The sequence below is a fragment of the Elephas maximus genome, chromosome 10, assembly GCF_024166365.1.
Source record: "Elephas maximus indicus isolate mEleMax1 chromosome 10, mEleMax1 primary haplotype, whole genome shotgun sequence".
Lineage (NCBI taxonomy): Eukaryota > Metazoa > Chordata > Mammalia > Proboscidea > Elephantidae > Elephas > Elephas maximus.
Genome location: NC_064828.1, coordinates 87,491,507 through 87,505,211, shown reverse-complemented (window position 1 = coordinate 87,505,211; position 13,705 = coordinate 87,491,507). Strand labels below are relative to the sequence as shown.

General features: G+C 38.6%; 1 protein-coding gene across 2 annotated transcripts in view; it reads right to left on the bottom strand.

Moving 5' to 3' along the window:
- The window catches only part of YLPM1 (YLP motif containing 1), a 95,421-nt gene that overhangs the window by 68,713 nt on the left and 13,003 nt on the right, over positions 1 to 13,705 (bottom strand). For both annotated transcript variants that reach the window (XM_049897557.1, XM_049897558.1), the window contains exons 2-4: positions 5,695 to 5,934; positions 4,624 to 4,803; positions 2,838 to 3,811 (exon numbers count right to left, since the gene is read on the bottom strand). In XM_049897557.1, coding sequence (XP_049753514.1) covers positions 2,838 to 3,811; positions 4,624 to 4,803; positions 5,695 to 5,934 — 1,394 coding nt within the window. The remainder of the gene's footprint in view (positions 1 to 2,837; positions 3,812 to 4,623; positions 4,804 to 5,694; positions 5,935 to 13,705) is intronic.

Below are 13,705 nucleotides of genomic sequence, written 5' to 3'. Positions count from 1 at the left end.
ACTTTATCAAGGACATAAAAAAACAACCTATAGAATAGGAAAACTTCTGGTAACCATACATCTAATACAGGTTTAATATCCAGAATATATAAAGAACTACTATAACTCAACAACAAAAGGATAAATAGCCCAATTAAAAAATAGGCAAAGAACTTGAACAGACATTTCTTCAAGGAAGATATACCAATGGCTGGTCAGTACATGGAAACGTATGCAACATCATTAGTCGTCAGGGAAATGCAAATCAAAACCACAATGAAATACCACTTCACACCCAATAAAAACCAAACCAAACCCAGTGCAGCTGGGTCTATTCCAACTCATAGCAACCCTATAGGACAGAGTAGAACTGCCCCATAGAGTTTCCATGGAGCGCCTGGCAGATTCGAACTGCCGACCCTTTGGTTAGCAACCACAGCACTTAACCACTACGCCACCAGGGTTTCCTCACACCCAATAAAAATAGGATGGCTATTATCAGAAAACAGAAAATAACAAGTGTTGGTGAGGATGTGATGAAATTGGAACCCTTGTGCATTGCTGGTGACAACGTAACGTGATGCAGATGCCGTGGAGAAAACACAGTTGGGTGGTTGCTCAAAAACACAGAATTATCACTTGACCCTGAGAAGCCCTGGTTGCGTAATGGTTAAGTGCTCATGGCTGCTAACCAAAAGGCTAGCAGTTCAAACCCACCCAGTGGCTCCAGAGAAGAAAAGACCTGGTGATCTGCTCGTATAAAGATTACAGCCTAGAAAAACCTATGGGGCAGATCTACTCTGTCACATGGGGCCGCTATGACTCAAAATCAACTCGCCGGCACTTGACAACAACAACCATATGACCTAGCAATTCCACTCCAAGGTATATACCCAAAAGACCTGAAAGCAGGGACTGAAACAGATACTTGTACACCAATGTTCTTTGCAGCATTCTTCACAACAGCCAAAAGGTGGAAACGATCCAAGTGTCCATCAACAAGTGAATGGACAAATAAAAGGTAGTATACAGATACAATGGAATATTATGCAGCCATAAACAGAAATGAAGTCCTGATATATGCTGACATGAACAGACCTTGAAAACATTATGCTGAATGCAATAAGTGAAACACATATGGACATATATTGTATGACCTCACTTATATGAAATACCTAGAATAAGCAAATGCATACAAAAAAAAATTTATTAGCAGTTATCAGGGGACTGGGGAATGGGACATGGAGAGTAATCGCTTAAGGGGTACCAAGTTTCTGTTTGGGGTGATAAAACTTTTGGAAATAGTGGTGATGGATGCACAACATGGTGAATGTAATTAATGTCACCGAACTGTACACTTAAAAATGGTTAAAATGGCAATTTTTTTTGTTACATAAATCATACCCTGATAAATTAAAAAAAAAAAAAAACACATTCCAAATAAATCTTAACTACAAATGTATTTATAGTCACTAACGGTATGGCTATCATTGAATCATGGCATTAGATACAGCTGTTAGTGTTTCCGCTCTGGGGGGCTCTGTAGACTCAGCTCCGCGTGGGTGTGGACTGAGGCTCCACTCTCCCAGCCACATGACCTTGAGCAAATTCTCCCATCCTCCCAACCTCAGTTTGTAAATGCTAAAGGTAGGATAACCTGCCTAGCTCACAGGCAGGTTGAGAAGACTACATGAGATTAAAGTCTCTAGTAAGGCTTCTGGCGCACAAAAGAATTCATGTTATTGCCTCCACCTTCTCTTAGCTTTGATATTGAATAGTTTTGTGTCACATTGTTTTCAGAATTAAAACCTGGAGAACAGATAAAAGATACAGTTTGCTTTCAAATGCTAAAATTAAGTTTAAATTTAAGATGACGTGCTTACCATCAATATTCTGATAATAGGAAAAAGTTACAAGAGATTATACTTAGTACAATCCCACTTTTATTATATTTAAAAAATTGATTATTGCCAGATGGTGGAAATAGGTGACTTTCTTTTTTTCCTATACTTTTCTGGAATGTCTGAATTTTGTATAAGAAGTATATATTTCTATGACAATTTCTAATTAGAAAAAAACTGATAGAAAATATTTTTCTATAGAATTATCTAGGAAAAAAATATGCTTTTATAAACTTGGAAAAATAAATTTAATATTTTTCAAAAGACATGAAGAAAAAAAGATAGGAAGTATACCAGTTTTTTTGTTTGCTTTGCTTTTCTAAATAACAATGTGGCTTAAACAAAGGAAAAATACTTCCCTAGTAGAGGAAAATTATAAATGTAAGCTCCACAGGGGCAGGGATTCGGTCTGTTCTTTAAATTCACTACTGCATCTCCAGGGCCTGCCATAGAGCAGGAGCTTGGCAAATATTTGCTGGAAATAAACGTCCTATTTACTCTTACGCTACATTTCATTGCTTTGTATCACTAGAATACTGGCTTATTCATCTTTAACCCCAACAGCCAGCATATTATCTAACAAATAATAGCCACCAATTCAATTGTTTGCCAAATGAATGAAAAAGCAAAACAAATTTAATAAAAATTATTTTTAAAGCTGAAAAGTCCATAAGAACTTGATAAACATTGCTCTTAAACACTACATCCATTCTGGACTGTAACCTCTACATACAGGATAAAGGCAATGACATCAAAGAAATGGGGGTATATTACCACTTCTAGATTTCATTATTTCATGTGTAAAAAGCTAATGATACCAACATTATTAATTTTGAGTCAGGAATGTATGTAATAGTATAAAAAAGAGAATATAAAAATTGTATAAATGAAGCTCTTTGTATAATCAAGGCCTACACAGCCTAAGTCAACAAAATAAACAAACAAAGGCAGGCCTACCTTGGGCCTCTTGGACCTTCCAAGTAACTGCTTCTAGGAGGATCTGGAAGCAGTCCACCTGACCTCACTGGCATGTCCTTGACTGCAGCTGAAGATTCCCCAAGTCCTTGTTCAGAAGAGAACGAGCTGTATGATGGAGTAGACTTATTCAGAGGAGCTTTAGAATTCACTTGTTCTGATGGGCCAATAGCTGACTGCATTGGAGGATGGTAAGTTGAGGGTGGGGCTGAACCAAAAGACACAGGAGTGGGAAGCAGTGCTGGTCTAGGTTTCTCTGGAACTTGTGAGCTCTGAGAACTGGAAGCTGGTGGAACTGGGGCTGTCGTTAACTGAGGAGGTATCCCCTGTGGAACTCCAGGGGGAGGTATTCCTGGAGGGGGTGTGGCCGAAGACAATGGTGGGAGGGGCATAACAGGTGGAGGTGCTGTTGAAGAGAGAGATGGTGGGGGAAGAACTGGTGGTGGCCCTGCAGAAGAGAGGGAAGGTGGGGGAAGAACTGGTGGTGGCCCTGTTGAAGAAAGAGATGGAGGCATCCCTGGTGGGGGCACAGAGGTTGGTAGAGAAGGCGGCATCACAGGTGGGGGCATGCCAGGTGGTGGCACCGTAGCAGGTAGGGCTGGGGGCATTACTGGAGGTGGTAATGATGGAGGCAGTACCGGGGGTGGCATTGTTGGTAGAGGTGGAGGCATCTGAGAATATGGAACAAAAGGAGGTGGCATTGACATGTTCCCCATGTACTGATTCTTCAGGTTTTGCAAATAATTGACTTTGTCCTGGAGATAGGTCTGAGAGGCTTTCATGTGTCCCTGCCATGTTTTCCACTGTTTCTCATACTCCTGAAGCTGATCTTTATGAGGATAGGAATGGAGTTGTTCCTCCCATAGCTGAAACTCTCGCTCCCATTCCTGGTAGAGATGTTGAAACTGCTGCTGCTGCATTTCATAGTGCCGCAACTGCATATCTACAGACATGGTCTACAGATAAAGGAAGAAAAATTATCTTAAAACATTCATATAAGAGAATTAATCACAAGCTAAAATATTAATGAATTAAAGACGTTTGAAGCCTGAAGAAATTAAAACACTAAAGACTTTGGGAAGCTAGGAATAAAAAAAAAAAAGGAATAGATTTGTCAAATTCTTTCAATGATCATTTTTCTTTCTTCTTTTGACTTACATTTATGTTTATCACAGAGTTAGAAAAATCAGCCAAACACTAAAGCAGGTATCTACCTCATCAATGAGTATTTTTCAAGTGTTTCATGTTACCAAGTATCATTTTAAGAACTTGAAAGGTGATTTATTGTTATAAATCTATCAATACAAGATATTACCTCAAAGATATAAGAAAAACAAGTATTCAAGTTGCTTTATCTTTTATGGTGTATTTGTTTAGGGTTTTTTGTTGTTACCGTCATACGGTCTTTTCGGTGGATTATCGGCTTGTCTGCTACTGTAGTGGTCTGTATGTGAAACACGGGTTGACCTGTAACTAGGCAGTAAAAATCCTTGGTTCTTAAATCCCTTACCAACAGTACTCTAACATCTAGCCGGGGCTGGTGCCATCAGGAGACCCCATTATGCCCTCTCTCCCCAACATCATGTACTGTTATATCGCACTTCCCAAGCCCCCGGCAAATGTGACAGATTACTAGTTGGCATCCTTTGGGAAACAACTGTCAGCACTTGATATCTTTAGTGCTTGATGCTCGAATCTCTTTCAGGAATAGCAAACCCTTCAAACTCCTCGGGGCAGTTTCCCGCCTGCCGGCCGAGGAGGCACCTGCCTGCACGTGCGGCGGCTGCTGCACCAGCTGCTGATACTGTCGCAGGATCTGCTGTAACTGCGTGTGCTTCTGCATTATCCCCTGGTACTGGAAGCCGACTCGATGCTGCTGGTGCTGCTGCCAGTGTGCTGCTGCAGCCTGCAACTGTTTTAACCTGGCATCTTCTTCTGGGTCCTCAGACTAAAAATAAAAGAAAGAATATGTTTTTATATAAATCACAAAACAGCAACCGAATTAATTAAAAAAAAAAAAACTGAATATTTTATAAATATACTAGAAAGTCCAGAATCCTACATGTCTGGATGAATGAGATAAGCGATTCAATCTTCAGATAAAACACCTAGCTCTATCTCTACTGCTATTATGGATACTAATACAAGGGAGTTTAAAAATTCCATAGTCTTCATCGGAATAATAATCTCACCATTCCTTAAAAGGAAACCGTTTCTCCAGCAGAAAGTGAACCCAGGATTACTGTCCTTTTCACTATACGAGAGGTTTCCAAGGAAATCTCTTTTTCACCTTTGTCACTATGTACTGAAGAACTACAATCCAATCGTTATGTTTCAGTACAGGTTCACAGAAGGCTCTTGGGAGAATAATGACCTTTGGACTAACGTGAGAACTTTCAGTGTGCCAAAAGTGACAAGAATTATCACATTTAATGCTTCAATGGCTCTATAGGAAATTGAAGCACAGGATAGTTAACTAATTTGCCTAAAGTTGCCACCAGCAAGTGGTGCTGCCTGGACTCCTGCTTGAGCAGTTTGACTCTAGAGCTGAAGCTCTTAACTATTGCCATGTGCCATCAACATTACAAAACCATCCTGGCACCCCTTTAGGACTTAGAGACGCTCAAAGCAGAAGAGTGTCTAATTCTTTGCTCTCACTTAAACCAGGGAAAAAACTTTTCTACAACTGATAAGACATATATCTATATGATTAGTCCACAAATAGCACTGTACATGTACTTTAAAAAACACATGTAAATATATATCTATGTATACAGATGACATAAATGAACCAAGAAAAGTCAAACAATTTAATAAACTACAATAATTCCACGGTTACCTGGGGTTCCTCAGGTGGGAGGGGAGGTGGCTCCTCCTCATTAGAGGGGGGTAATGGAGGCTCCTCAGATGGAGGGGGTTCTGCTACTTGACTAGTGACAGGTACAGTGACTTCTTCTTTTACCACTGGCTCTGGTGTATCCTTTGCTACCACAGGACCCTTTTTGTGTCCAGGCAGATTCACTTTTGTCCTCTGCTGCAAACTAAGCAGGTGCTGTCGGTACCAATACTGCTGCTGTTCCTAAAACAAAAGCCATTTTTAAGAATTTTAATTGACAATCCTTGTATCTCTGCAACACGGTTTGATAGGGAGTTACATTTGTGTCTGTATTCATGTATCTACATATAAGAAAGGCAAATCTGGACCGAGAAAGACAAATAAGTAAACAAGATGTGAATCCATAGTAGGTGAGAGAAAAATATCAATCCGTCCCCCAAATTTATAAATTTAAATTAAACATGTTAATTCAACATACTTCTCAACTCTTAAAATACATGCTTTTGGATGTCAGAACAGTTTTTTGGATAAATGATCAAAGTAAACTCAGTACACTCACAGGTATTTATTTTTTTAATTGTAGTAAATACTTACATAACATTTGCCAGTTAACAATTTTTACATGTACAATTCAGTGGCACCGATTACATTCATCATGTTGTGCAACCACTACCATTACCCGTTTCCAGATCATTCCACACTATTGACAGAAATTCAGTGCTCCCTAAGCAATGACTCCCGTTTTCCCCTCCTCCCACCCCTAGTGATCATTAATAGGCTTGGGTCTCTTTACATTTGCCGATTTCATATAAGTGTGACCACACAATAGTTGTCCTTTTGTGACTAACATTTCACTCAGCATAATGTTTAAGGTTAATCTATGCTGTAACATGTACCAGGACTTCATTTCTCTTTGTGGCTGAATAATATTCCATTGTATGAATATGTCATATTTTGTTTATCCATTCATCTGTTGATGGATACTTAGGCTGTTCTACCTTTGAGCTATTGTGAATTGTGCTGCAATAAACATTGGTGTACGAGTTTCAGTTTGCACACCTGCTTTCATTTCTTTTGGGACACAGCTACTTATTTTTAATCTACCCTTAGTTTCTTTATATTTACCCACAGGGGGGTGTAATTAATGAACACACCTACTCTTCACTTATCAACTATCTCCTTACCCAACATTTTGCACTCACGACAACAGTAAAAAAAAATCTGACTATTTTGTGCAGTAACAGCATATGTTTGGCAGTAACCAATGCCGAGAAAGCTGGCTGTGATGGTTAAGGTTACATGTCAGCTTGGCTGGGCCATGATTCTCAGTGATTTGGCAGTAATGCAATAATGTAATCTGGCAGTTATATAATGATGTAACTTGGCAGTTATATAAGGATGCAGTCATCCTCCATTTTGTGATCTGATGTAGTTATCCTGTATTTTCGCATAATGCTGATTTTTGCATAACAGCCTGGTCTTTGGAACTTAACCGAGGTGTTAAGTGAGGAGTGGGGGTATAATCAAATAGTCCTACTTCTCTCTAACTCCTCTCCCCTCCAGTGCTATTCCCTCTTTTAAACACCTGTATATCATTAGTCTAGTCATACAGGTATGCACACATACATGAGAATGGACTGAATGCTTTTTACTTATTCTAAAAGTCTTGGCTTTTTCTTCCAATTCATACTGTAATTTAATTTTCTGGGAGCTTATTTTGTTTCCATTTAAAAAAAATTACAACAGTAATAAGTCAGTTTGGAAAAAAATTAGAAAATACAAGTAAGCAATAATTAATTAATTAAAATCAATAAAAAATCTCACCACTTAGAAATAACTACAGGGTCAGTCCTCATTAATTCTCCGTAATTACAAAGTTGAATAATAAACACAAAACTTGTCATAATTCTAAAATTCACTAATCAACTGCCCTATGTACTTTTATGATTAACAACAGCATTTACTTCCACTTCAATTGTAAGGATGCAGGATTTTATGAAATTGATCAAAGTGATGTCACAGAACTTCTGAGCTCACTACTAACAGATGAGGATCTGGCAGAAGCCTTAACCAGTTAACAACCAAAGAGAGCTTTTACAACAGGAACTGGAAAAGAAGGATATGAGTGTCTAAGGTTGACAGTCAACCTTGGGGAAATTTCATAAATTATTTGGGAAATTGATAAATCCTAACAATATTTTTTGATACACCCAAAAATTAGATAAAAAGTGATATATAATGCTGCCATACAATTTTGTGGCACAAATTAAACACAGAAACCCAATCTATTCTTTGTTCACTCTAAGACGCCATTCATTTTAAGATAACAATTCTATTAAACATAAAATCAAATTATTTTCATCATTTTGGGCTTTGTTTTTCAAGACTGTGTCCCAATGAATTTTTTTTACTCATAATAAACTTTTGGTCCCTATGCTAAATAGATTCATCTTACTTGGGCTATTTTCTAATCCAATTATCTTTGGATAACCAGGATTTTCTATATTGTTAATATTTTATTTATCACTTCCCAATTTTCCATATGTAAACAGATACACAAAATATACATAACACATAACTTTTTTTTCCTCCCTAAACATACTGTTTGTTACCTGTTTTTTTTCACTCCTAGAATATAATTTTCTGGGGGGAGAGATGTTTTACGCTTTTCTTATACCCTATTTGGTGCTTATGGTTGCTGATCAAATGAAGGCTTCCCTTCTAGGCCACTCATTTCAATGGCCCTGCAACTTGTTCCAATATGCTGGGAAGAACAAGTTCCATCTCACTAACTCATCTTGAAGTTTGGCCCATGATGGAGGTTTTTGTTTTTCATTATCATACGCACAGTCATCAGTTCCTGGGATATAATTACTTTGACTAGCCAACATAAAAAAAATCAATATAACTGGGTATGATAATCAATGATAATTTAGTATTAAAACATTTTCAACTTTCTTCCATTATTTTAAGAAAATAGTGAAAATAGCAGCAGGCTTATGCTTCAGCTCAAAAAATAAACTCAGTTCCTTTCAAATAGGAGACATTAAGATTTCTTTTTTAGTTTCTTTGAAAACATCACTAAAAAATACAAAGATGCAAACTATCTTTCACAAAATAGAAGTCAATGGCTACAGATATGAAGAAGGTACACATCTAGATTCCTTACCAATCTGCACCCACCTTATTCTCATGCTTCCTATCTTTGTCTTCAACCCAGACTGGGGCTAAGAAGAACCTTGTTAGAGGCTCAAGTGCTTGTTAATATACTGAGAATATGCCTCCTATGCCAACTTCTATTTAATATGAACCCAATAAGCAGAAAACAGGTCGAATTCAATCTAAGGCCTAGCCTTCTGTGCATTTCTGAGGCTCTGCAAATGAATAATGATGACATCGCTCAGAAATGTCCTCAGTAACTTCAAGGGAAGGGTGGTTATCTCCTTATTTTAGAAAGAAAAAAGGCTACCTGGGCTTGTTAATGAAGCTAGTACTAGATGCCAGTTTTTCTCAAAGTCCCATCTTATCAAACAGCTTCATCTCACATGGGATGTTGGTTCATAAAAAAAAGGAAAATCACAGCATGTGTCACATTTAAAATGAGACTGAGTGAGGTGAGTTAAATACTAAGGGATGTAAACACTATTTGTCATAAATATTTTCACCAAAAAAATGCTAATTTATTACTGACCACTTGCTACCTGTACAGTACTGAACTAGGTCTAAACAATTTTCCAAGTAGGGGAATAAAAAGGAGGAAGGGTAGGGGGGTATGTGTGTGTCATGTTTTAATGATTTCAAAGGTTACCTTCTCTATCCAGGTTATTATAAATTCCTATAACACTGAATGTTCTATGCCTTATATTCTAAGCAGGGAAAAAAGCCCTAGTAAAACAAAGAAATGAATTTCTGTTTTAAAATTTTATTGAAAATATGTTTATTTTAAATATTGTTGAAATTTAAGTTCTGTTCCAGGAATTGCTGTGTTAGGTGTCATCAAGTCAGTTTCAACTCATAGCAACCCCATGTACAACAGAATGGAACACTGCTGATCCTGCGCCATCCCCACATCTTGCTATGCTTGAGCCTATTGTTACAGCCACTGTGTCAATCCATCTCGTTGAGGGTCTTCCTCTTTTTTGCTGACCCTCTACTTTACCAAGCATGATGTCCTTCTCCAGTGACTAGTCCCTGCTGATGACATGTCCAAAGTATGTGAGACACAATCTCGCCATCCTTGCTGCTAAGGAGCATTCTGGTTGTACTTCTCCCAAGACAGATTTGTTCGTTCTTCTTGCAAGCCCGGGTGTATTCAATATTCTTCGCCAACACCATAATTCAAAGGCATCAATTCTTCTTCCGTCTTCCTTATTGACTGCCCAGCTTTCACATGCATGTGAGGCGAATGAAAATATGATGGCTTGGGTCAGGTGCACTTTAGTCCTCAAAGCAAGAACTTTGTTTTTTTTTTTTTTACCATATTAAAGAAGTCGGAGCCGCAGATTCGCCCAATGCAATATATCATTTGATTTCTTGACTGCTGCTTCCATGAGCATTGACTGGAATCAAGTAAAATGAAATCCGTGACAACTTCGATTTTTTTCTCTGTTTATTATTATGTTGCTTATTGGTCCAGTTGTGAGGATTTCTGTTTTCTTTAAATTGAGGTGTAATCCATACTGAAGGCTGTAGTCTTTGATCTTCATCAATAACTCCTTCAACAATGATGAATTCGTGAAACATTTCATAACATGAAGAAATCTGGAAGCCATTATGCTCAGTGAAATTAGTCAGTTGCAAAAGGACAAATATTGTGAGACCACTATTACAAGAACTCAAGAAATAGTTTAAACAGAGAAGAAAATATTCTTTGATGGTTACGAGAGTAACTAATTAGTAGACAAGAACTATTTTAGGTAAAGGGAAAGACAACACACAATACAGGAGAGGTCAGCACAACTGGACTAAACCAAAAGCAAAGAAGTTTCCTGAATAAACGAATGCTTCGAAGGCCAGAGTAGCAGGGACAGGGGTTTGGGGACCATGGTTTCAGAGAACATCTAGGTCAACTGGCATAATAAAATCTATTAAGAAAACATTCTGCATCCCACTTTGGTGAGTGGTGTCTGGGGTCTTAAACACTAGCAAGCAGCCATCTAGGATGCACCCATTGGTCTCAACCCACCTAGAGCAAAGGAGAAGGAAGAACACCAAAGACACAAGGTAATCATGAGCCCAAGAGACAGAAAACCAAAACTAAACCAAACCCAGTGCCGTCGAGTCGATTCCGACTCATAGCGACCCTATGGGACAGAGTAGAATTTCCCCATAGAGTTTCCAAGGAGTGCCTGGCAGATTCGAACCGCCGACCCTTTAGTTAGCAGCCGTAGCACTTAACCACTACGCCACCAGGGTTTCCAAGAGACAGAAAGGACCACATAAATCAGAGACTACATCAGCCTGAGACCAGAAGAACTAGATGGTACCCGGCTACGACTGATGACTGCCCTGACAGGGAGCACAACAGAGAATCCCTGATGGAGCAGGAGAACAGTGGGATGCAGACCTCAAATTCTCGTAAAAAGACCAGACTTAATGGTCTGACTGAAACTAGAAGGACCCCGGAGGTCATGGTCCCCAGGCCTTCTGTTAGCCCAAGACAGGAACCATTCCCAAAGCCAACTCTTCAGACAGGGATTGGACTGGAGTATAAGACAGAAAAATGATACTGGTGAGGAGTGAGCTTCTTGGCTCAAGTAGACACATGAGACTGTGTGGGCAGCTCCTGTCCGGAGGGGAGATGAGAAGGCAGACGGGGACAGACGCTGGCTGAACGGACAGAGGGAATACAGGGTGGAGAGGAGAAGTGTGCTGTCCCATCAGGCGGAGAGCAACTAGGAGTACAGAGCACGGTGTATATACATTTTTGTATGAGAGACTGACTTGATTTGTAAACTTTCACTTAAAGCACAATAAAAATAAAATAAATAATGCTTCAAGTCCTCTTTCAGCAAGGAAGGGTGTGTCATCTGCATATCACATGTTGTTAATGACTCTTCCTCCAATCCTGATGCCCCATTCTTCTTTCATATAGCCCAGCTTCTTGGATTATTCGCTTGGCATACAGAATGAGTAAGTATGCTGAAAGGGTATAACCCTGACACACACCTTTCCTGATTTTAAACCACGCAGTATCCCCTTGTTCTGTTAGAACAACTGTCTCTTGGTCTACGTACAGGTTTCACATGAGCACAATTAAGTGTCCTGGAATTCCCATTCTTTGCAATGTTATCCATAATTTGTTATGATCCACACAATTGATTGCCTTTGCATAGTCAATAAAACCTAGGCAAACGTCTTTCTGGTATTCTCTGATTTCTGCCAAGATCCATTTGACATCAGCAATGATATCCCTTGTTCCATGTCCTCTTCTGAACCCAGCTTTAATTTCTGGCAATTGCCTGCTAATCTATTGATGCAACTGCTTTTAAATGATCTGTAGCATAATTTTACTTGTGAGTGATATTAATGATACCATTCGACAATTTCCACATTCCATTGGATCACCTTTCTTTGGAATGGGCACAAATATGGATCTCTTCTAGTCCGTTCGCCACTTAGCTGTTTTCCAAATCTCTTGGTATCGATGAGTGAACACTTCCAGCACTGTATCCATTTGTTGAAACATCTCAATTCGTATTATTCCATCAATTCCTGCAGCCTTGTTTTTCCCCAACACCTCCACTGCAATTCTTGATCATATGCTACCTCCTCAAATGGGTGAATGTCGACGAATTCTTTTTGGTACTGTGACTGCGTATTCCTTCCACCTTCTTTTGATGCTTCCTGCATCGTTCAATTTTTTTCCCGTTCAATCTTTTAATATTGCAACTCAAGGCTTGAATTGTTTCTTCAGTTCTTTCAACTTGAGAAATGCTGAGTGTGTTCTTCCCTTTTGGTTTTCTAACTCCAGCTCTTTGCACATTTCATATGATACTTTACTTTGTCTTCTTGGGCCACCCTTTGAAATCTTCTGTCCAGTTCTTTTACTTCATTATTTCTTCTGTTCACTTTAGCTATTCTATGTTCAAGAGCATGTTTCAGAGTATCTTCTGACATCTATTTTAGTCTTTTTTTTTTCTTTCCTGTCTTCTAAATAACCTCTTGCTTTCTTCACGTATGATGTCCTTGATGTCATCAAATCTATTCTTCAGATGGTCTCTAAATTCAAGTAGGATAAACTGAAGGTTGTACTTTGGCTCTTGTGGACTTGTTTTAATTTTTTCAGCTTCAATTTGAACTTGCATATGAGCAATTGATGGTCTGTATCACAGTCAGCCTTATTCTGACTGATAGAGCTTCTCCATTGTCTCTTTCCACAGATGTAGTCAGTTTGACTCCTGAGTATTCTATCTGGTGAGGTCCACGTGTACAATCATCGTTCACGTTGTCGAAAAATGGTATTTCCAGTGATGATGTTGCTGGTCTTACAAAATTCTATCATGCAATCACTGCATCATTTTTATCACCAAGACCATGGTTTCCAACTACTGATCTTTCTTCTGTTTCCAGCTTTCACATTCCAATCACCAGTAATTTTCAATGCATCTAGATTGCATGTTTGATCAATTTCAGACTGGAGAAGTTGGTAAAAACCTTCAATTTTTCATCTTTGGCATTAGTGTTTGGTGTGTAAATTTGAATAATAGTCATATTAACTGGTCTTCTTTGCAGTGATAGCCTTGTGTTTCAGGATAGATCTTGAAATGTTCTTTTTGGCAATGGATACAACACCATTCCTCTTCAATTTGTCATTTCCAGCATAATAGGCCATATGATTGTCTAATGCAAAATGACCAATACCAGTCCATTTCAGGTCACTAATGACTAAGATACCAATCTTCAAGCATCCCATTTCATTTATGACAACTTGCAATTTTGATTCATTCTTCATACATTCCATGTTCCAATTATTAACGGACGTTTGCAGCTGTTTCTTCTCACTTTGCATCAT